A 21,962-nucleotide genomic window follows, 5' to 3' on the forward strand; every position below is an offset into this window, starting at 1 on the left:
AAACTCTGGGAGCCTGTAGGGAAGAAAATCTATTCTGTTTATCCATTCTGTTTTAAAAATTTGTCTTTAGATGATACTCTTTGAAGATTTTCTTTCCCATTAAAGCTTTTGAACAGAGAATCATGTTTTTCGAACTTTCAAGCTTCTACTTTCCTACGTGGAGGAAATCAACTTTCAGAGAAAATCCATTCTGTAATGCTTGTTGTGGGTATGAATCCCCTGGCTGACTTAGGTTTCTGGACTCCCACATGGATCTTAATCTGATGATCTTTCACTCTCACCATCTTTTACAATCTCAGTGATGTGTGAAGCATGGTGATTGGTGGAAATTGGAGTGTGATCTTTGATAGGTTCCTAGACAAGATGAATTTAAAGATTATGTTAGAATGAAGAGCTCCCAATTATTGTGATCCTCACCAGAGTACGACCACCTCCTGGCACTCAAATGGAAAACATGTATTCACACTAAGCTTTTCTTTAAAAAGAGTGAACTTGAAGTTCTCAGGTTGATGAGAAAGGACCCCTGTGTAGAGTTTGCCTGGTCTTCCTGCTGTAATGACTCTTCTGATCGGTGGGAGTGTGGACTGATGGAGAAGGCCTGCTTCCTTCTCCCTTCTGTGAGCCTCGGCGTGAACCCGACAGCAGTATCTGTGCTTATTGGGAGGAAATTATTCAGATTGGTTTAAGCTTTATAGTCTCCACTCATGTTTCAAACCCTCCTCAAAAAAGTCCTATTTTATACCTCAGTATCTTTTTCACACCTTATGATTAAAGATTTTGCTTATCTTGATCTCATTACTTTGTCCCTGTAGTGATGATCCAGAAATTGTACTCTTGGCAGGAACATTAAAAACGTGTATCAGAGTGGTCCATGCAAAAATTATTGAAACAGTGCTGTAAAAGAAAGTACTGCGTGGCCTAGGTAATTTGTGACTATGTTTATAGTCATTCTGCAGGGCCTCATATAGGCTCACCAGAATTGGTTGACAGTATCCAGGGCGCTAAGCCTGGGTAGACGGTGACATTCTTAGCAGACTTAGGGCCATAAAGTTAGCATCCGTTGTCACACCAAGTATCTGAAGTCAGAGGAAGTCTGGGAGCCTTACAGAGCATTCCAAGTGCTCTTTCTCTCTCTTTTTTTTTGGCCACGACATACTAGGATCTTAGTTCCCTGACCAGGGATCGAACCCATGCCCCCTGCAGTGGAAGCTCGGAGTCTTAACCACTGGACCGCCAGGGAAGACCCCACACATGCATTTTAGAGTGCTTTTTTCCATTAAACTTGAACATTGGTTGGTATCCAGGAGGTCTTCCTAAATTATGTCTGACTCATCTGTGTTTTAGTCCATTTGGAAAGTTGATTCCCATATCTTTGAGTTGTAGGCACCTACTGTTTATTCTGTTAAAAATGGGTTTTTTAGACTTACCAGAGGCTGAAGTAGCCAGATTAACCCTAAGAATTAGAATGGATTTCAGTATCTTTAGCGGTAATTCTGCAGGTGTGAAGTGTTTGCTTGTGATTTAATTGCTTAATAAATGCTTTAGAAAGAATGTGGCGGCTTTTTCAGTGGTCTTGCGAAAATTCTCCTTTCCTGAGTGAAATGATAGGTGCCATAAGGTTGTATCAGTAACTGAAGCTTAAAATAAGGGTGTAATAAGAAAGAGTTAAGAATCTAAGAATTCAGTAAGGTAGCATAAATTAAAAATACAAAAAATTAAAATATAAAAAACAGTAGCCTTCATATACACAAACAGTAAAAGGTTAGAAAATATAATGGTGTTTTTTTAAAAACCCTTTACAATAGCAACAGAAAGATTAAATACTTAGGAATAAAATTAACAGGAAACGTGCAAAAACGTATTAGGGGAAACTTTTTAAACATGCCTGAAAGCCTTCAAAGCAGACATGAAAAGGAAAGGTGTGTGCTGTCCTTGGATAGGGCAGCTCAGCATTCTAGATGAGTGAGAAAGGTTGATTCTGAAGTTTATAGAAAAATAAGCTTGGGAGAAATAGCTCCAAAAACACCAAAAAAGGAAAACTGTGAGGAGAGACTAGTTCTACCAGACATTAAAACATTATGTAAAGCCTCTATAATTAAAATAAGCAGTGTGGCACTGGCACACAAATAGGCAAATAGAACTGTGGAATAAAATAGAAAGTCCAGAAGTAGACACGAGTAACTATGGAAATGTAGTATTGATAAAGGTGGCATCTCAAATCATTGGGGTAAAGATGGACCTTTTAATAAAGGTGCTGGGACAATTGGGTAGCCATTTGGAATTAGATCAGTATCTCACACCATACAAAAAATTAGCTTCAAATGATTAGGAATCTAAATATTTAAAACATGAAACCATAAAAGTTTTAGAAGAAAATATGGGTGAATTTTTCTTTATCCTTGGCATAAAGAAAGGCTTTCTAACTATGACTCAAAATCCGGAGGCAGTAAAAGATTGATAAATTTGACTACATTAAAATTTTAATTTTCATGACAAAAAACACCATATAGGGCTCCCCTGGTGGCTCAGTGGTTAAGAATCTGCCTGCCAGTGCAGGGGACACGGGTTCAATCCCTGGTCCGGGAAGATCCCACATGCCACGGAGCAACTAAGCCCGTGCGCCACAACTACTGAGCCTGCGTTTTAGAGCCCGTGAGCCACAACTACTGAAGCCTGTGTGCCTAGAGCCCGTGCTCTGCAACAAGAGACGCCACCGCAATGAGAAGCCCGCGCACTGCAACGAAGAGTAGCCCCTGCTCGCCGCAACCAGAGAAAAACCCGCACGCAGCAACGGAGACCCAATGCAGCCTAAAATAAAATAAAATAAAAATAAATTTTTAAAAAAACCATATAAAAAGTCAGTACCAACAAAACAAAATTATACCTAAGCCTATCATATTCAAACTGCAGAAGACCAAAGACAAAGAGAATATATCTTGAAAGGAGTCAGAGGAAAATAGTACCTTACCCACAGAGGAACAAGAATTAACAATTACATTGGACCGCTCTTCAGAAGCCATATAAGCAAGAGAAGAGTGGAGTGAGATATCTCAAGTGATGATAGAAAAATATTACCACCTAGAATTCTGTATCCACTGAAATCAGCCTTCGAAACTGAAGCATTAAGACTCTCAGACAAACAAAAATTGAGGGGCTTCATTACTAGCAGACCTGCCATGCAAGAGATGTGAACAGGAGTTCCTGAGGGAGAAGGGAAATTATACATTAGAAACTTGGATCTCAAAACAAGCTCAGAAGAAATAAATAGAGATGAAATTTTTTTTAAGTCAGAAGACAGCTGACAAAGTGAGAGAAATTTTCACAGCATATACCACAGACAAAAGGATAATATCCTTAATATATAAAGAACTCTTAAAAATTGAGAAACAAAGGACCAAAACCTCAATAAAAAAATGAGGGGGTGGGGAATGGACAGAGAAATCACCCCTCCTCTTAAGTGTCATTAAAAAGGTACTCAAACACACACAAATAGTTTAAAGTCACTCATGATTTAGAGAAATACAAATTAAACAACATTAAGATATCATTTCTCCTCTATCAGACTGGCAAAAATTTTAAAGCACATTCTGTTGGTGAGGTTGTGGAGAAACACTTTTTTTTTTTTAATTTATTTATTTATTTTTGGCTGCGTTGGGTCTTCATTGCTGCGTGCGGGATTTCTCTAGTTGTGGCGAGCCGGGGCTACTCTTTATTGCGGTGCGTGGGCTTCTCATTGCGGTGGCTTCTCTTTGTTGCAGAGTATGGGCTCTAGGCGTGCAGGCTTCAGTAGTTGTGGCACGCAGGCTCAGTAGTTGTGGCACGCAGGCTCAGTAGCTGTGGCTTGCAGGCTCTAGAGCGCAGGCTCAGTAGTTGTGGTGCACGGGCTTAGTTGCTCCGCGGCATGTGGGATCTTCCCGGACCAGGGCTCGAACCCGTGTCCCCTGCATTGGCAGGCAGATTCTTAACCACTGCTCCACCAGGGAAGTCCTGGAGAAACACTCTTTAACAGTGCTAGTGGGAATGCACATTGGTGCAGTCCTTCTTGAGGGAAATTTGGCCACACCTGACAACAGTACAAATGCACTTACTTTTTTTTTTTTTTTAATAAGAGGCACTTTTCTTTTTTTCTTTTTTTTTTAAAATTTATTTATTTATTTATTTATGGCTATGTTGGGCAAATGCACTTAATTTTGACCCAGCAGTCCCACTTCTGGGAATCTACCCTGAAGATATACATTTAACAATATAAAAATACATACTGCACACTATTATTTACTGCAACGTTGTTTATAAAAACACAATAATTGGAAGCAGTCTAACTGCCCATATATAGGAAAATGGCTGAAAATGTATGTGTATCCATACAGTGGTATATTATGCAGCCGTAAAAAAGAATAAGGAATCTTGAGGAACTGTTTTGGAATGGTTTCCAGATTATAATGTTAACTGAAAAAAGCAAAGTGCAAAAGAGTATAATATACTACTTTTCATGTAAACAAGAGGGTGCAAGAAAATACACATGTATCTGCTTGTTTATGCAAAAGAATTACAGAAAAGATAAACGAGAAACTGATTGGTTACCTACATGGAGTGGCTGGGGACAGGATGGAAGGAAGTTAATAGGGATGAGGAGGGAGCAGTGCTTCTTGGAATGTGCCTTTTTGTGTAGCTTTAACTCTGAGAATCATAATAAAGTTTTACATACCCCCCAAAATAAGTTAATAATTAAAATCAAACAATGGAAGGGTACAATTAGTAACAAATGAACCTAACTGTATTACAGATGAACAGTGTAACTACTACTAGGTGTTGTGGGAGGAAAGAACTAACCTAAGTAACTTTGGAAAATAGTATTTTGGTTTTTTGTTTTTTAAATTTTATTTATCTTTGGCTGCATTGGGTCTTTGTTACTGCTCACGGGCTTTCTCTAGTTGTGAACAGGGGCTACTCTTCAGTGTGGTGCCTGGGCTTCTCATTGCGGTGGCTTCTCTTGTTGCAGAGCACGGGCTCTAGGTGCTCGAGCTTCAGTAGTTGCGACGCGCAGGCTCAGTAGCTATGATGCATGGGCTTAGTTGCTCCACGGCATGTGGGATCTTCCTGGACCAGGGCTTGAACCCGTGTACCCTGCATTGGCAGGTGGATTCTTAACCACTGCACCACCAGGGAAGTCCCTGGAAAATAGTATTTTGACTGCATATTGTAAGACTCAAGTCAAAAAGAACTGTACACAGAAATTATACTCCACTTAATATATCTGTTTTTCACAGGAGTATGTGTTAATAGTTCTGTAATTAGTTTCTGTGTATACTAAGATTGAACAAATAAGTAATTTTATTGTAGATAATGAGAGCCAGATTTATCACTATCAGAGAAAGCATTACAAATAAGGAGGACAAGCAGAGTGAACCTTGAGATATTGGATTGGCATTTGAGTTATCAGTAGATAGATGGATGGATTGGCAGGCGGATGGATGGACAGATGTATGTGTAAGCATAGGTTAGTATGCATACATATATGTCGTAGTGCTGTTCTCTGAGGGGGCCTAGGAGCAGTGACATCCCAGAAGCAGTGAGCACACCTAGCGCCCAGATCTTGATTTCTAAATAGCATTCTCCACTAAAAAGCACCAGGGCTCCTTGGAGGAAAAGTTGATACCAGGGTTTAGGCAGAGAAAATACAAGGTGAGCCTAGAATATCCTGTGAGAACAGAATGTAAGGAAGGGCTTGAAAAACGATGGGAGCATGTGGAAAGGCCTGCAAGAAGGTGTGCTGATGGCCACAGTGGAACAGCTGAGCAACAGAACAAATAATGAGAGTGTTGGGTTAAAACTCATGGAGTGAAATGAGTAAGCATGTGTCCACACGGGTCGAAATAAATAAAGGAGACAGGACAGTGCTTCCTTACAAAAGAATTGCAAGTAATTAGTAAGTGTAAAGAGAATAAGAAATACAAAAGCACCACGGGACAAACAACACAGTAATAATTGTTGCAGGCAGGATCCACAGATGGGTGCTAAAATCAATCAGTGAGTGTTTGAAGAGAAACAGGATATGAACATAATCTCAAAGCATCTCTCTGAAGATTTTTGTCATTTGTAAAGGGAGAGACAGTACCTTTACCGTGGAAAATCCAGCAGACCCCACAGTACCAAGTGGTCATGGTTAACATTACCAATAAGAAAATTTATCAACATTATGATATGCTAAGGACACAGCACCACTTCCCTGATATTCTTGCCAAAAATGAATAACCTCAATCTGATCGTGAGGAGACATCAGTCGAATGAACATCAAGATGTGTTCTACAAAATACTGACCATTACTTATCAAAAGTGGTCGGGTCATAGAAGACAAGGAAAGAATAAGACTGTCACGCATTGGAGGAAACTACTTTCAGTCTAAAAATTATTTCAAAATTAAACATTAAAAAAAATAGGGGGCTTCCCTGGTGGTGCAGTGGTTGAGAATCAGCCCACCAATGCAGGGGACACGGGTTCGAGCCCTGGTCTGGTAAGATCCCACATGCCGCGGAGCAGCTGAGCCCGTGAGCCACAACTACTGAGCCTGCGCGTCTGGAGCCTGTGTTCTGCAACAGGAGAGGCCGCGATAGTGAGAGACCCGCGCATCGCGATGAAGAGTGGCCCCCGCTTGCCACAACTAGAGAAAGCCCTCGCACAGAAACGAAGACCCAACACAGCCAAAAAATAAATAAATAATAATAAATAAATTTAAAAGAGAGGAAATCTTAACTAAATCAGATACATTTCATTTAAAAATAAATAAATAAATAAATAAAATTAAAAAAAAATAGGCATAGGGATTTCCCTGGTGGCGCAGTGGTTAAGAATCTGCCTGCCAATGCAGGGCACACGGGTTTGAGCCCTGTTCCGGGAAGATCCCACATGCCGCGGAGCAACTAAGCCTGTGTGCCACAACTACTGAGCCTGCACTCTAGAGCCCACAAGCCATAACTACTGAGCCTGCGTGCCACAACTACTGAAGCCCGCGTGCTTAGAGCCCGTGCTCCACAACAAGAGAAGCCACCACAATGAGAAGCCTCTGCACTGCAATGAAGAGTAGCCCCCTCTCGCCGCAACTAGAGAAAGCCTGCACGCAGCAATGAAGACCCAACACAGCCAAAAATTAATTAATTAATTTTAATAATAGGCATAGATCATTTTCAGTAGTTTTTCACCTGCTTACCTGGATAAGCCTTGAACATGGAACATTGCCTGGAACAACTTTTTCCTGATATTAAGCTTTTGTATTGCATAAATACCCTTTGGATGGCTATTTCAGTGGAATCTAATTATGATAGTTAGCACTTACCATGGAAAGTAACTTTAGTTACGTCGATAAGAAAGCCAAACAATGTACTCATGATGGGCAATAAAAATAATAGCACAAGAACTGATTTTTTTTTTTTTTTTAGTTACGGAATTTTTGTTTTTCTTGTGATGAAAACTTCTAAGATCTAGTCTCAGCAACTTTTCAAATATGCAACACGGTATTATTAACTGTAGTTGACATGCTGCACGTTACTTCCACGTGACTTATTTTATAACTGGAAATTTATACCTTTTGACTCTCTTCACCCATTTTGCCCACCCCGCCATCTCTAGCTTCTGGCAACCACCATTGTGTTCTCTGTGTTTGTGAGCTTGTTTGTTTTGTTTTGTTTTGTTTGTTTTAAATTCCACATATAAGTGAGATCATATGGTATTTGTCTTTCTCTGTCTGACTTACTTTACTTAGCATAATGCCCTCAAGGTCCATCTGTAGTGTTGTAAGTGGCAAGATTTCATTCTTCTTTGTGGTTAACTAATATCCCATTTTGTGTGTGTGTGTGTGCGTGTGTGTATCTGTACTCACATACATATACATACATACCACGTACATATTCTTTATGCACTCACCTATCGGTGGACACTTGGGTTGTTTCCATCTCTTGGCTATTGTAAATAGTACTGCGATGAACACGAGGTGCATATATCTTTTTGAGTTAGTGTTTTCGTTTTCTTTGGATAAACACCCAGAAGTGGAATTGCTGCCTTAAATGGTAGCTCTATTTTTAATTTTTTGAGGAACCTCCTTACTGTTTTTCATAGTGGCTGCACCATTTTGCATTTCCACCAACAATGCACAAAGGTTCCCTTTTCTGCACATTCTTGTCAACACTTGTTATCGCTTATCCTTTTTTTTTTTTAATATGTATTTATTTACTTATTTGGTTGTGCTGGGTGTTAGTTGTGGCAGGCAGGCTCCTTAGTTGTGGCTCCAGGGCTACTTAGTTGTGTCATGCGAACTCTTAGTTATGGCATGCATGTGGGATCTAGTTCCCTGACCAGGGATCGAACCCACACCCCCTGTCTTATCCCCTGCACCACGAGGGAAGTCCCGTTATTGCTTACCTTTTTGATAATAGCCATTGTGACAGGTGTGAGTTTATCTCATTGTGATTTTGATTTGCATTTCCCTGATAATTGGCGTTGTTCAGCATCTTTTTCATGTGTCTGTTGGCCATCTCTAGGTCTTTAGAACAGTGTATATTCAGGTCCTCTGCCCATTTTAAAATCCAGTTTTATTTGCTATTGAATTGTATGAGTTCTTCATATATTTTGTATATTAAACCCTTAACAGATACATGATTTGCAAATATGTTCTCCCATTCGGTAGGTTGCTTTTGTATTTGGTTGATGGTTTCCTTTGTTGTGCAGAGCTTTTTAGTTTGATGTAGTCCCACTTGTTTTTGTTTTTGTTTTTGTTTTTGTTGCCTTTAATCTTGGTGTCAATGAAAAAAAAATCACCAAAACCAATGTCAAGGAACTTACTGCCTGTGGTTCCTTCAAGGAGTTTTATGATTTCAGGTCTTTTACATTCAAATCTTTAATCCATTTTGAATTGATTTTTGTGTATGGTGTGAGATAGTGGTCCAGTTTCATTCTTTTGCATGTGGCTGTTCAGTTTTCCCAGCACCATTTGTTGAAGAGTCTCTCCTTTCCCCATTGTATATTTTTGGCTCCTTTGTCATAAATTAACTGACCATGTATGTGTGGGTTTATTTTTACGCTCTGTATTCTCTTCCATTGATCTGTATGTCTGTTTCTATGCCAATACCACACTGTTTTGATTACTACAGTTTTGTAATACAATTTAAAATCAGGGAGCGTGATGCCTCTAACTTTATTCTTTCTCAGGATTACTTTGGCTGTTTGGGTCATTTGTGGTTCCATGCTGATTTTAGAATTGTTTGTTCTGTTTCTGTGGAAAGCGCCATTGGAATTTGGATAGAGATTGTCACAGCAGCTCAGGGCCCAGGTTTTAACCCCACTGATCATAGCTCTCAAGTGGGATGGTGAGCCTGTTGTAACCTGTGCACCTGCCACGACCAAGTAGTTCTGAAAGCTGCTGTCCATTCTCAAAAAAGTGCTGTCCAGTAGGAAGAATGAGTCACATGAACGTTTTAATCATCTAGTAGCTAAAGGGTAAAAAAGAAACAGGTAAAATTCATTTTTAATACTGTAATCATTTAACCAAATGTATGCAGTGTATTATTTCAATATGTAATCGATATAAACTTTACTAAAATATTCCACAGTATTTTGTTTCATACTGCGTTTGCAGTCTGGTGCATGTCTTACATTTCCAGCACATGTCAGTTCTCGGAGGCCGCATTTCAGGTCCTCAGTAGCCACTTGTAGCTGATGGCTGCCATATTGGATCGCGCAGCCCTGGAAGGCAAGATGCGAAAATTAGGATGCGCTCTTGGTCTTACATTCTGCTTCCTCTTTTCACAAATACATATTTGATAATTTACTCCTTTGCAAGTATAAATTAGATCTAAATTCAAACTTTTTTTCTTGTGGTAAAATACACTTAATATAAAATTTATCATCTTAACCTTCTTGAAGTGCACAGTTCAGTGGTATTAAATACATTCACATTGTTGTACAGCCCTCACTGCCAACTATCCCCATTTCTTCTTGTAAAACTGAAACTCAATACTCGTTAAACAGTACCTTTCCAATTCCCCCTCCCCCAGCCTCTGGCAGTCACCATTCTACTCTCTGTCTTTATGATTTTCACTACTGTAAGTACCTCATGTAAGTGGGTACATACGTACTTGTCTTTTTGTGACTGGCTTGTTCCACTTCGCGTACTGTCCTCAGGGTTCATCCATTAGAGCAGTTGTTTTAGCCTATTGCAGAATTTCCTTCCTTTTAAAGGCTGAGTAATATTCCATTGTACAGGGCTTCCCTGGTGGCACAGTGGTTAAGAATCTGCCTCCCAATGCAGGGGACACGGGTTCGAGCCCTGGTCTGGGAAGATCCCACATGCCACGGAGCAACTAAGCCCATGAGCCACAACTACTGAGCCTGCGCATCTGGAGCCTGTGCTCCGTAGCGGGAGAGGCCGCGACAGTGAGAGGCCCACTCACCGCGATGGAGAGTGGCCCCCACTCGCCGCAACTGGAGAAAGCCCTCGCACAGAAACGAAAACCCAACACAGCCAAAAATAAATAAATAAATTTATTTAAAAAAAAAATTCCATTGTACATATAGACCACATTTTGCTTAGCCATTCATCTGTCGATGGTCACTTGGGTTGCTTCCACATTTTAGCTATTATGAAATATGCTGCTGTGAACATGGCATACAAATAAATATCTCTTCAAGGCACTGCTTGCATTTCTTTCGGGTATATATCCGTAAGTGGAATTTGCTGGATCATATAGTAATTCTATTTAAAAATTTTTAAGGAGCCAGCGCTGTACTGTTCTCCACAGCGGCTGTACCCTTTTGCATTCTCACTAACAGTGCACAAGGGTTCCAGTTTCTCCACATCCTCTCCAGTGGCAGTTTTCTGTTTTTTTGATAGCGGCCATCCTAATGTATGTGAGGTGGTACCTCAGTTTTGCTTTTCATTTCCCTAATGATTAGTGATGTTGAGCATCTTTTCATGTGCTTTTAGGCCTTCGTATATCTTTGGAGAAATGTCTATTCAAGTCTTATGCCCATCATTTAGTTGGGTCATTTTGTTGTTGTTGAGTGATAGAATTTCTTTATATAACTGGATGTTAATAGCTTATTACATACCTATTTGCAAGTTTTCCCATTCTGTGGGTAGCTGCTTTACTCTGCTGATAGTGTCCTATGATGCACAACATTTTTTAATTTTCATGAAGTCTAGTTTGTCTAGTTTTTCTTTTGTTACCCGTGCCTTTGGCGTCACATCCAAGAAATGATTGCCAAATCTAATGTCATGATGTCATGAAGCTTTTGTCCTATGTTTTCTTCTAAGAGTTTCATTGTTTTAGGCCTTATTAGGTCCTTGACCCATTTTGAGTTAATTTTTGTATATGGTGTGAGGTAAGGGTCCAACTTACTCCTTTCGCACATGGATATCCAGTTGTCCCAGCACCATTTGTTGAAAAGACTGTTCTTTCCGCGTTGAGTGATCTGTTCCGTTGATCTGTATGACCGTCTTTATGTCAGTACCGCACTGTATTGATTGCTGTAGATTTGTGTGAGTCCTCCAGTTCTGGTCTTCTTTTTCAAGATTATTTTGGCTATTTGGGGTCCCTTGAGATTCCATATGAATTTCGGGATGGGTTTTTCTATTTCTGCAAAAAGACGTCATTGGGATTTTGATAGGGATTCATTGAAGGATCTAAATTTTAATTTGGGAGTCAGAGTTGTTTGTAGCCTCCCAATGTGCATTTCGAGATTACTGCTTACGTTGCTTGTTAGAAACTGCTCACTTATGACAGTTGTATTTTTAGGACTAAGCCTGTGAAGGCCAGATTTTCTTAGACTTAATCATCTCTTCTCTGGTGGTGTATATCTGGACAACTCCTGAAGTCTCACCTTTTAATTTTCCTTTGGGGTTAGATAGCAGTGGTTTTTGGTTAGATACTATGTGCATCGCTACCTTGGAAGGCAAGACGGCTGTGCAGCGATTGGAGGAAGTGAGAGGTGCTGGACTGTTCATCGCGAGCAGCCCTGCCCTGCTTCTCTTGCTTAGAGGAGCCAATCTGAGCAGTCATCAGCACTCTTGGAGCCACTGAATCAAGCTCCTCTGAAATCTTTCCTGTTGGCATCAGGGTTAGAGCTCAGTAAACCGCTATGGCTTTCCTGGGCGCTTTTGGACTCACAATAGACTTTTCCCTTCCAGAATTTGGTGTTCACCTGGCAGAGCTGACCGTAGATCCCCAGGGGGCATTGGCGATCCGTCAGGTAAGTCGAGACTGATTGGCCCAGTTTATAAGTAATTTCCCTTTACTTGGTGGTGAAACTTTCTTATGGGAAAGTGAAAGAATAAGGCCACTTTATAAATAACTTAGAATTTTATACCAGATTTAGATAGACTTCAGATGAATATATCGGGCCGTGTGTATGGTTTGTATGTGTGAAGAGAGTCCTTTTCTTGCTGTGCTCCTTGGCTTACTCTTTTCACAGCTGGCATCAGTCATCTTGAAACAGTACGTGGAGACTCACTGGTGTGCCCAGTCGGAGAGGTTCAGGCCTCCTGAGACCACAGAAAGGGTGAGGAGAGGTACTCGACTTGTCTGCCTGTGGAGATGTGCGGGCCGTTCTCTGACCACGAGGAGCTATCAGAAGGCCGTGGAGTGACTGGTAGCTGGCACTGTGGGAGCCATGTTATAGATGAGAGAGCTCGAGTGCCAGGCGGACCTGGGTGCAGGCGCCAGTTTGCCTTTTACTAGCTATGAAATACTCAAAAAATATTTTAACTTGTAAGCTTCAATTTCCTACATATAAAATTCCCCCTTTAGAGAGTTGTTTGAGGGTTACATGAAGTAATGTTTCTGCTTAGTCCAGTACTGTGCAACCACGCTGGGCCCCCAGGAAATTCCGAGGTATAAGGTCTAGAGCAGCACCGTCCATTGGAGCTTCCTGCCGTTGTGGAAACGTTCTGTGTCTGTGCTGTCCAGGACAGCTGCTGGTCACGTGCGGGTGCTGAGCACTTAAAACGTGGCTAGGGCAACTGATGAGCTGAATTGTTAACTTCATTTAATTTTAATTAATGTACATTGAAATGGCCGCATGTAGCTGGTGGCTACCATAATGGACAGCGTAAGTTTAGAGACCATAGTTAAACTCTCTGGATGAATTACTTGTCCAGTTGGTGTATTGGAGTTTTCCATAGATATGCAGTGTCTTGTACACATTGCTTTTCCAGCACATGAACTGGATAGGACTCTGCCGCTCACTTTATAACCTGGTCTAAGGGCAGGTGGGCTTTTCTCCTCTCCAGGCAAAAATTGTCATCCGGGAGCTATTGCCCAATGGCTTGAGAGAGTCGATAAGCAAGGTGCGCTCCAGCGTGGCCTATGCGGTCTCAGCCATCGCTCACTGGGACTGGCCCGAAGCCTGGCCCCAGCTCTTCAACCTGCTCATGGGGATGCTGGTGAGCGGAGACTTAAACGCAGTCCACGGCGCCATGCGAGTGCTTACAGGTATTGGAAACCGTCCCCTGCTTTTGCTCCTTGGACCCCACGCGTCGCCCTCCCTGCTGCGCCTCCTCCCGGCTCCCAGCTCCCACCTCCCAGCTCCCACCTCCATGGCTGTCCTCCCGAATCAGTGACCCTTCCCAGGGGACGAGGTTGGTGGTGTGCTTCTGCCGCTGCCAGCCCTTCCCACTCAGGGAAGAGTCACGTGTGGCGGTGAAGCACGCAGACTTCAGTTCACAGTCTGGCTTAACCTTGACCCAACCTACTTCGTCTCTTGAGCTTTGAGTTTCCTTGTGCGTAAAATTCAGGTAATGATGGTATCCACCTCAAAGGAACATTTGGTGGTATAGTGAGCTAGTCTATGTAAAGTGACCTGTGGTAGCACACAGTGGATTTTAGCCATTATGATTATCATCATTATTATATATTATTTTTCTACTTGGTTCAACCAAGGCAAAGTTAAGAATAGTCAAGTTGAATTTTTATGGAGATATAAGAAAAGATAAAAACAGTCCCACTCTACAATCCTGATCTTCGTTTGGCCAGCTTAGAAAAATATGTAGTCTTTGGTGTCTTTTCTTTCTTTCTGTTCTGAGAGGTTGAGAGAAATACTTGGACTTTGAGTCCAAGGAGACTTAGTGAACAGCTCTCCTAAGCTTGGCTGACCTATCAGCCCCTCACAGGACCTGTCCTTAAGTACCCCCAGGTGTGGCCTGAGTCTCCCAGTCTCTTGCAAATTCTGCCTTGCTTCCTGTCCCCCATGTGGGGTCACTGCTCTCCTTGGCTTTCAGGGAATCCTTATGTGGACCTTAGCCACTGGGTACTGATCTGTTAGAAACCACATTGCTTTCTGTTTATATAAGTTTGCGGAAGTCTCACCCGTCTTACCTCCTTCTCCGTGATCCGCTAGCTTACCTGAAAGGTATTCATACATAGTTAGGAATGCCGCTTCAACCTTTTCTGAGTGTCAGTCAGTTTACTAAACTGATTTGGGCATTTGGACCCAATTTTACTAGTCCATCTAATATTGATAGTAGATAATACCAGTTCTATGTCCAAAAGCAAATCACCCCTCTCCTTTTGTTTCAGACCCCCTCTTCCCGTGCCCCAGCTGCCTTTTTGCACCACCCAGTGTATTTTTATTGATTACATGTGACAGGTGCTCAGGGCATAGAGCTGACCTACTGAAAAGGTCAAATGCTCCTTGCCCAGACGTTCCCTGCCTTGCTTATCGCCCTTGTTTCTCTTGTACGGCGTATTATTCCGGTGACTTCTCCTACCCCTCTCCGTGGAATGAGCCTTCTAGGATTCTTTATTTACAAGCTCATGATGCCAAAATATCAATTAACAGACCTGTTTTCTACTAAGGAAAGGAAGCCTATTCCCTTCCAGTCTTCCAACACAAAGTTCAGCTTCTTCTTTAAAAACCTGGAGAAAAAAATAGTTGTACATTTGTATATACAGTTGGCTTGCTCAAGAGCCCTTGTTGTGCTTGACTAAGGAAATCATTGTTCCGTGAGAAGACTTTTCTGTCAGCCACAGGGAAAGAGCTGGGGAAGTGTGTGTTCTCCTGCACGTGGGTCGCTGCCAGCCTCCACTCCCAAATAGCTGCTCCACGCGCCTTCACGCGAGGCTGGGCCGCACTCCGGCAGCTGCGGCTCAGGTGTGCGTGCAGGGGGCAGGGTACTGGTGTGTGGGCAGGAGCCCAGCAGGAGAATGGGTCTGATTCTCGTCAGGGCTGTTTAAGGTACTGTCCCAGTCTCTCTAATTTAATAAGGCTTCCCATTAAACTTAGCTGTCTATAAACGACAGCTAAGGCTAATGGTGTGAAGGAAATGCAAACACAGCCGCCAGGAGTTGAAATGAGTGATCCATGAGCCTCAGCTTTCTCTTTGCTCTCAAGGAACTTTGGAGACTGATGTCGCTGGCATCCCATGCTTTTTCTGACCTGATGAGTGACTCCAGAAAACTTATTTTGGACTTAAGCTTGTAAAGTGTTGATAAATTGAGTCTATCAAGAATGATCATGAGAGTAATGAATGTGGTTGGTTAAGCAGCAGATAAATGAGAGGACACTGGGACTCGAGGGCTTGTATTCCATGCTCAGCGACACAATCCAGAGCCCTGCTTGCTGTCTCGGTGCCTTGTGAGGTTTTGGAAGTGAAGGGAAAGCTAGTACCCACATTTGCCTCACCTTCCTCAAGTCTCATTCCGCGGCCAGGGTGCTCTTTGCCGCCTTCACGGGGTATAAACCCCCTTCTCTTCCTCTGAACAGTGGCCTGACCTCTAGGTCAGTAGGCATCGTCCCCATCTGCAGGGTGGAGCTCAAGCCAGGTAAGTCTGCACAGACTTTACTGTGTGCGTCAGAACAGCTTCTTGGGCAGGGTATTGAAAGTGGAACAAAGGTGAGACGCCTCCAAGTGCACCTGGATGGTGACAGCGGGCACAAACTAGATTAATTCCAAATTTTCCTAAGGCAACCTCACGAGGATTTTGACACAGTTCCGTTACAGGTTTTCTTTCTTACTCTCGTGTATTCTCCTTTATCTCTGCGTTCTCTTTCCCTTCTAACCAATGATTGGCACTACTTCCGTACGCCAGGGTAAGTCTCCCAGCCAGCGTCTTTCCCTGTGTGCCGCCTAGAAGCAGTTCAACAATTTTCACACGGAATGTCTTTGTAAAGCGGGGCTTTCTTCTCTGTAGAATTCACTCGAGAAGTCACAGACACCCAGATGCCGCTGGTTGCTCCTGTCATTCTCCCAGAGATGTACAAGATCTTCACCATGGCCGAGGTACGAGTCTCAGCTGCGCCGTCCAGCAGGCAGAGCTGCTCGGGCTCTGGCCGGCCGCCCCCGCTCAGGGGGAGCCCGTTGTGTTGGCTGCCGATCCCCAAACCTGAAGACAGGAACTGACAAAGCCTGAGCTGGGATGATACTCAGGCCTTCACTTACAACTACGAGGACAACCTGTGATGAGAGAGTGAAGTAGCTGCAGTCTCTCCTCACATCTCACCCTGCTGCCTGGGTGCTGCCTTGGCCTCTCCCCAGGCAGCCCACGCGAGCTGGCCCACCTCAGCCGAGTGCTTGGAAACAAGTCTACCCCTGCACTGCACCCGATAAGCCCTTACTTTACTCTGTATGCCTTTGGTTAAGCTCCCTACTCCTCTCCGTCCCCAGCCAAGGGCTGTGTTTTGAAAGAAATACGTTGACCGTGTTGGGGTTTCAAGCCGTACCCAGCTTCGTATTTTTGTCAAATTAACCCACAGAGGCCTATATATAAGGCTGATTCTAATAAGTTCTGACATCGTGCTGCCTTTCATTCTCTGGATTACAGAAGAAGTCTGTTTCCTGGACATGAGTGATTGACATTTCCTGTCTCTCTAGGGGATCCAGTCCCATGTCAGGATTGAGTAGTCACAGTTTAGTCACACACACGCGCGCACGCACGCACGCACGCCCACCAGTCTCATGGCTACACTGTAACTTGTTTCCAGGTGTATGGTATTCGAACCCGTTCCCGAGCCGTGGAGATTTTTACCACGTGTGCCCATATGATCTGTAACATGGAGGAACTGGAGAAGGTGAGTGAGCCTTTAGGTTGGTGACAGACGGCCTGCCTAGAGGTCTTCAGCACAGCAGCGCCGGGACGGACACTCGCCGTGTTGTGGGTGCAGTGAATGTTCTGGTTAAGTTCCTCGTCTGCATGTAGCTTAGTTTCCTTTCGTCTGAGCCTTAGTTTTTCTAACACCCCCTCCTGCATCCTTTTCACGCTAGTCATCACCCAGAACTTCACTGCTCTTTTATCTGTCTCCCATGTGGAACCAGCTAGCTGAAAAACACCAGTCCCTGGGATTGAGAAGCTGGCCTTATGTACTAGCTTTGCAGAAGCTCCTGGTGAGGGGCTGCCGGTGTTGGATACGGTCACAGCAGGCCTTGGGGACACCCCCAGTGACCTTGGGGACACGACCTTCTGACTGAGGCCCGAGCCTGAAGGGGTCTGGAAACAGCATGGGTCTCGGTGTTTGGTGCATGCAGTGAGCCGTGATTCGGGCTGCATCCAGTACTGACTTTGGTTTCTGCCGCCAGGGTGCGGCCAAAGTCCTGATCTTCCCTGTGGTGCAGCAGTTCACAGAGGCCTTTGTCCAGGCCCTCCAGATACCAGACGGCCCCACGTCTGACAGCGGGTTTAAGATGGAAGTCCTGAAGGTAAGCATTTACTGCGATGGAGATGCTGGGGGTTTGAAGAGTGGTCTGAAATCAGTGATTTTTCTCCCATATCACTTGTAACTCTTGGGGTTTTTTCTCTTTAACTTCTCAGGCAGTGACAGCCCTGGTGAAAAACTTCCCAAAGCACATGGTGTCCTCCATGCAGCAAATTCTGCCTATTGTTTGGAACACCCTAACTGAAAGTGCAGCTTTATATCCTTTCCAGAAGGTTGAAGGGACCTGCCACCCCCATAGTTGGGAATCTAGCTTTGGGTCTTAATGTTCATGTGGTTCCACTTTCTTAAAATGTCTACTCCTAGTGTTGGAGTGTCCAGCATTCCCTTGTAGAGTATGTCTAAAGCAGACTCCAGATTCTGTTTCTTTACTCTTCATTGTACTTATGTGAGGACAGAAGTAAATTACACAGAGGAAGTAGAAGATCCTGTGGATTCTGATGGTATGTGGTGTGTCTAATCTTAACAGGTGTACCACTTAGTGGGAAAGGGAGCCAGGAAAAGACAGAACAGAGGCAGGAACTTAGAGGCTTCATGCTATTAAGAGAGTGCTCTCACCGAGTTTCCTCTAAGTGTATTAGATGTGGGGAAATGAGAAGTTGAAAATCATTGATCTGTTCCTCATGGGCATTTGTGTAAGTCTCATGAAATTGTAGAATTTCTGAGTGGAAAATGTGTTCAGTGTTTCTGATTCTTTTTTTTTTGGAGGGGGGGGTGCCTCACTGCATGGCTTTTGGGATCTTAGTTCCCCGACCAGGGATTGAACCCACACCCTCGGCCGTGAAAGCACTGAGTCCTAATCACTGGACCGCCAGGGAATTCCCTGATTCTTTTACTTGAAAAACCAAAGAGTACTTAATAGCCTCAAGTTCCTTTCTTTGACTCCTCAGCCCCTTCTTCCATTCCCTGGAGAATAATAATTAGCAAGTGCTTTAACTATTCATTAACTTACAGAGATGATGTAGTTCCTTTCCAGCATCTGTGCTTTCCTTTTGCTTTCTTGTTATTAAAAGCTTCTCTTGTGTGTTTCCTGTAGGTGAAGTCCTGGGCTTTGAAAATCTCGTCTTTAGCATTTTTGAATTTGTCCATGCTCTCCTGGAAAATAGCAAATTCAAAAGCACTGTCAAGAAGGCCTTGCCTGAGTTGATTTACTATCTCATCCTGTACATGCAGATCACCGAGGAGCAGGTAACAACGTGTGGGAGACGGTGACCGGCTTGCATTCAGAGAGTGCAGCCTGCATGTGGGGTCTAAGTCAGGCGACCAACTGATTTTGAAAAATAGACACCTGAAAAGTAACTTCATGGGAAGTTCCAGAAAGCTTTGATGTCATTATATTGCCGAATCCCTGGGTGTTGGGGTTTTATCAACTCCTGTACTAGGTAATTGGGCTTTCAGAGTACTAATACTTTTACATCTATAGGACCGCCAACCAAAGGCCCAGATATCCAGAAGAGCCTACCTTTCTCTATAAATAGTGAGATATAATAGAGTGCAGATCATTAGCCTGGTTGGTGAATCATTAGACCAGAAAAGAGCATTAAAAAATATGATAATGCCTGTCTCGTATGAACAACACAAGAATGGACATGATTTTCCATTAAATACCCATCAGACCTACTAGACTCAGCAAATTGACGTACCTGGGGGTAACAGCCAACTACAGTAGGAGGGGCCAGCAGTCAGCCACCTACTGCAGCGGCCTTTGCTGCTCAGCTTATTAAAGGGTTCGCTTCTCTGCATCAAAAAGAATAGCATTCTGTTCAAGACAAAAACCAAAGGGTGAACCATTCCAGTGTGTGGATGAAAAGAGGGAACATATGGACCAGATGGGAGCCTCAGAGAGACCTAACTTCATCATCCTTTCAGATCAAAGTGTGGACAGCCAACCCCCAGCAGTTTGTGGAAGATGAAGATGATGATACTTTCTCCTATACTGTTAGGATCGCAGCCCAAGACTTGTTGCTGGTAAGAGGGCCCCCTTGATACTTCAGCCAAATGATCCTGAGCTATTCCTCTTCTTTCTAGATCTCTAACCCAAGCTGAGCAGTGTTGTTGGGTGACTTTGTCTTAGACTTTTGGGGGATAAGAAGAACATCTCGAATGAAGTCTGAGACTCAGGAATTCCAAAGTCATTGCTCCCAGTTCTGATTTACGTGTAAATATTAGGTGTAAAAATTGTGCAGAGGATAGTGTTCTAATGAGTAAGGGTGGTTGAATCAGGAACTTTTCAGTTTAATTCACTCTTCAGCAAGAATCTGTAGCACAAACTAGAGGTTGGCAAATTAAAAAAACTTCGATTGCTGAGAGGTTGAACACCCAGATGGCTGCTCATGTTTCTTTGGCTCTGACTGGAGCACAGGACTGTCTCCAGGCTGAGGGTCTGTGAAGAAGCTGCCACCTGCCGCCTGTCAGGTGCGAGGCTTGTTCTCGTTGTTTCCTTGTTGGTGAGCACTCCTTGTTATCCTGTGGTGTTTCTAAGGCACCTAGGAAAGACCGCACCAAGTTTCAGCTAGTAGATTAGCCTTGTATTCCCACAGTCAGGCTCCCAGAGAATAAATATCTGGTCCCCTGCCATCCAAGCTGAATCTCTCATTGACCCCTTGGGCTCTGCTGAATGTAGCCAAAGGGAGGTGTCCATTTCGTGAGCTTCACAGTGCTCGGGCCCTGCGGAAATATGGATACTACTTTAACGTAGAGACCTTAATGCAATTAGGGGCTGTGTTCTGAATGTACCTAATTGGGCTTAGCCGTGTGTATGTGAAGGAGTTGGAACCATTCAGTGTGCAATGAAGCTTGCAGTTTAATTTGCACAGAAACATTTGTTAGCGCCTCTCCTCCCACCAGGCTGTGGCCACTGATTTCCAGAATGAGAGCGCAGCAGCCCTGGCCGCCGCAGCAACTCGGCATTTACAGGAAGCTGAGCACACCAAGAATGGCGACACTGGACATTGGTGAGAGTGGGCGGCGGGCGTCCCACTGAGGGACGTGCTCTGGGCATCAGGTCGGAGGCAGGCGCGTCCTTGCTTTGCATTATCTGTTTTAAAGCAGTTCTTCCCATCCTTAAAACAGTTGGCTAAGATGCTTTTATTTTACCCCGTTTTAAAAAGGTTTGAAAGGAAGGACTTTTGCTTTGTTTTTAATTAGAAAAACCTGTTATTATTAAATTACACTGTTTTCAGTTCTAGGTTTAGATCGGAAGAGCAGCTCAATGCACTTTGGGGTCAGGCTGTGCTGAAATGCCCTTTCCTGAATTGGCTTCCCACAAGCGTCTGTCTCTTTGGCCGTGGGTTTGTGTGAGCAGGCTGTGGTGTCCCTTTGGCAGGTGGAAGATCCATGAGGCATGCATGTTGGCCCTCGGCTCGGTGAAGTCCATCATCACCGACAGCGTGAAGAATGGCAGGATCCCCTTCGACATGCATGGCTTCCTGACCAACGTTGTCCTTGCAGACCTCAACCTCTCAGGTAGGTTTCAGCACCATGCTTAGGCCCACCATCAGCTCAGTTCTGTTGTTCACTTAGGCAGGTAAACCTCGGGGTGAACATTCTTCTTCCACCCTAGAGCTTGAGCTCGTCTGAACCTCTAAACTGCCCAGAGACCTTGACTCAAGCTTCACCAACTGAGAGGCTAGGATTGCCTTGTTCATGGTTCTTCCATGCTGTTCTCTCACACTGTTGTCCCAATCAGCGCTCAAGTCCCGGATGTTTTCTGGAGTCTGAATAGAGTGCAGATTTGGCTGCTCTGCCTTGAGAACTCCGGTGCAGACTCTGTCATTGCAAAGTCCCCGCGCCCTCAGGCAGCCTGTGTATGGTTCACCCTCTCTGTGTGCTGCTTGTCAGTCTTCTCAGGCTCTTCTGTCTACGTGATTAGAGTGTCCGTTCTCGTGTCCACGTTCGCTACTAGCCTTAAAAAGTAGCCTCGACTACGTGAGCCTGATTTCTCAGCACCGCAGGGCAGCGGCTGAGAGGTGGCGTTGTCTCCGTGTGACGATCTCCGTGCCTTGTTCTCACCCTCAGAGCCCCCAGTGCTGTCTCTGCTTCCTCCCTGAGTACTTAAGTCGTGGGACCCCTGCGTCGTCGATGCCGTGTCAGTCCACTCACTGCTTCCTCTCCATAGGATGCCCTCTGGGTAGCTTAAACCATTGGAAAATGTTCTCCACTTCTCCTTAGGCCAGCTGTTATAGGGCATCTCAGGCCGGAGTCACAGAATTAAAATGGTTGAGCATCCAGAGCTCAGGACCCACTGAGCATGTTCCTATTTATTCTGCATT

The 21,962-nt window shown here is 43.9% G+C and overlaps 1 protein-coding gene across 3 annotated transcripts in view; it reads left to right on the plus strand.

Annotated features, from left to right (window-relative positions):
• IPO9 (importin 9) overlaps positions 1-21,962 on the plus strand; it is a 53,819-nt gene that overhangs the window by 5,233 nt on the left and 26,624 nt on the right. For all 3 annotated transcript variants that reach the window (XR_009506576.1, XM_059943343.1, XM_059943355.1), the window contains exons 2-13: positions 12,176-12,237; positions 12,460-12,546; positions 13,277-13,478; positions 16,176-16,264; positions 16,966-17,052; positions 17,558-17,677; positions 17,790-17,890; positions 18,076-18,134; positions 18,728-18,879; positions 19,561-19,659; positions 20,539-20,645; positions 21,017-21,156. Coding sequence is in view for 2 of the 3 variants with exons in the window: in XM_059943343.1 (XP_059799326.1) it covers positions 12,176-12,237; positions 12,460-12,546; positions 13,277-13,478; positions 16,176-16,264; positions 16,966-17,052; positions 17,558-17,677; positions 17,790-17,890; positions 18,076-18,134; positions 18,728-18,879; positions 19,561-19,659; positions 20,539-20,645; positions 21,017-21,156 (1,305 nt within the window). In the remaining variant the exon portion in view is untranslated. The remainder of the gene's footprint in view (positions 1-12,175; positions 12,238-12,459; positions 12,547-13,276; positions 13,479-16,175; positions 16,265-16,965; positions 17,053-17,557; positions 17,678-17,789; positions 17,891-18,075; positions 18,135-18,727; positions 18,880-19,560; positions 19,660-20,538; positions 20,646-21,016; positions 21,157-21,962) is intronic.

Source organism: Balaenoptera ricei, chromosome 1 (assembly GCF_028023285.1).
Source record: "Balaenoptera ricei isolate mBalRic1 chromosome 1, mBalRic1.hap2, whole genome shotgun sequence".
NCBI lineage: Eukaryota > Metazoa > Chordata > Mammalia > Artiodactyla > Balaenopteridae > Balaenoptera > Balaenoptera ricei.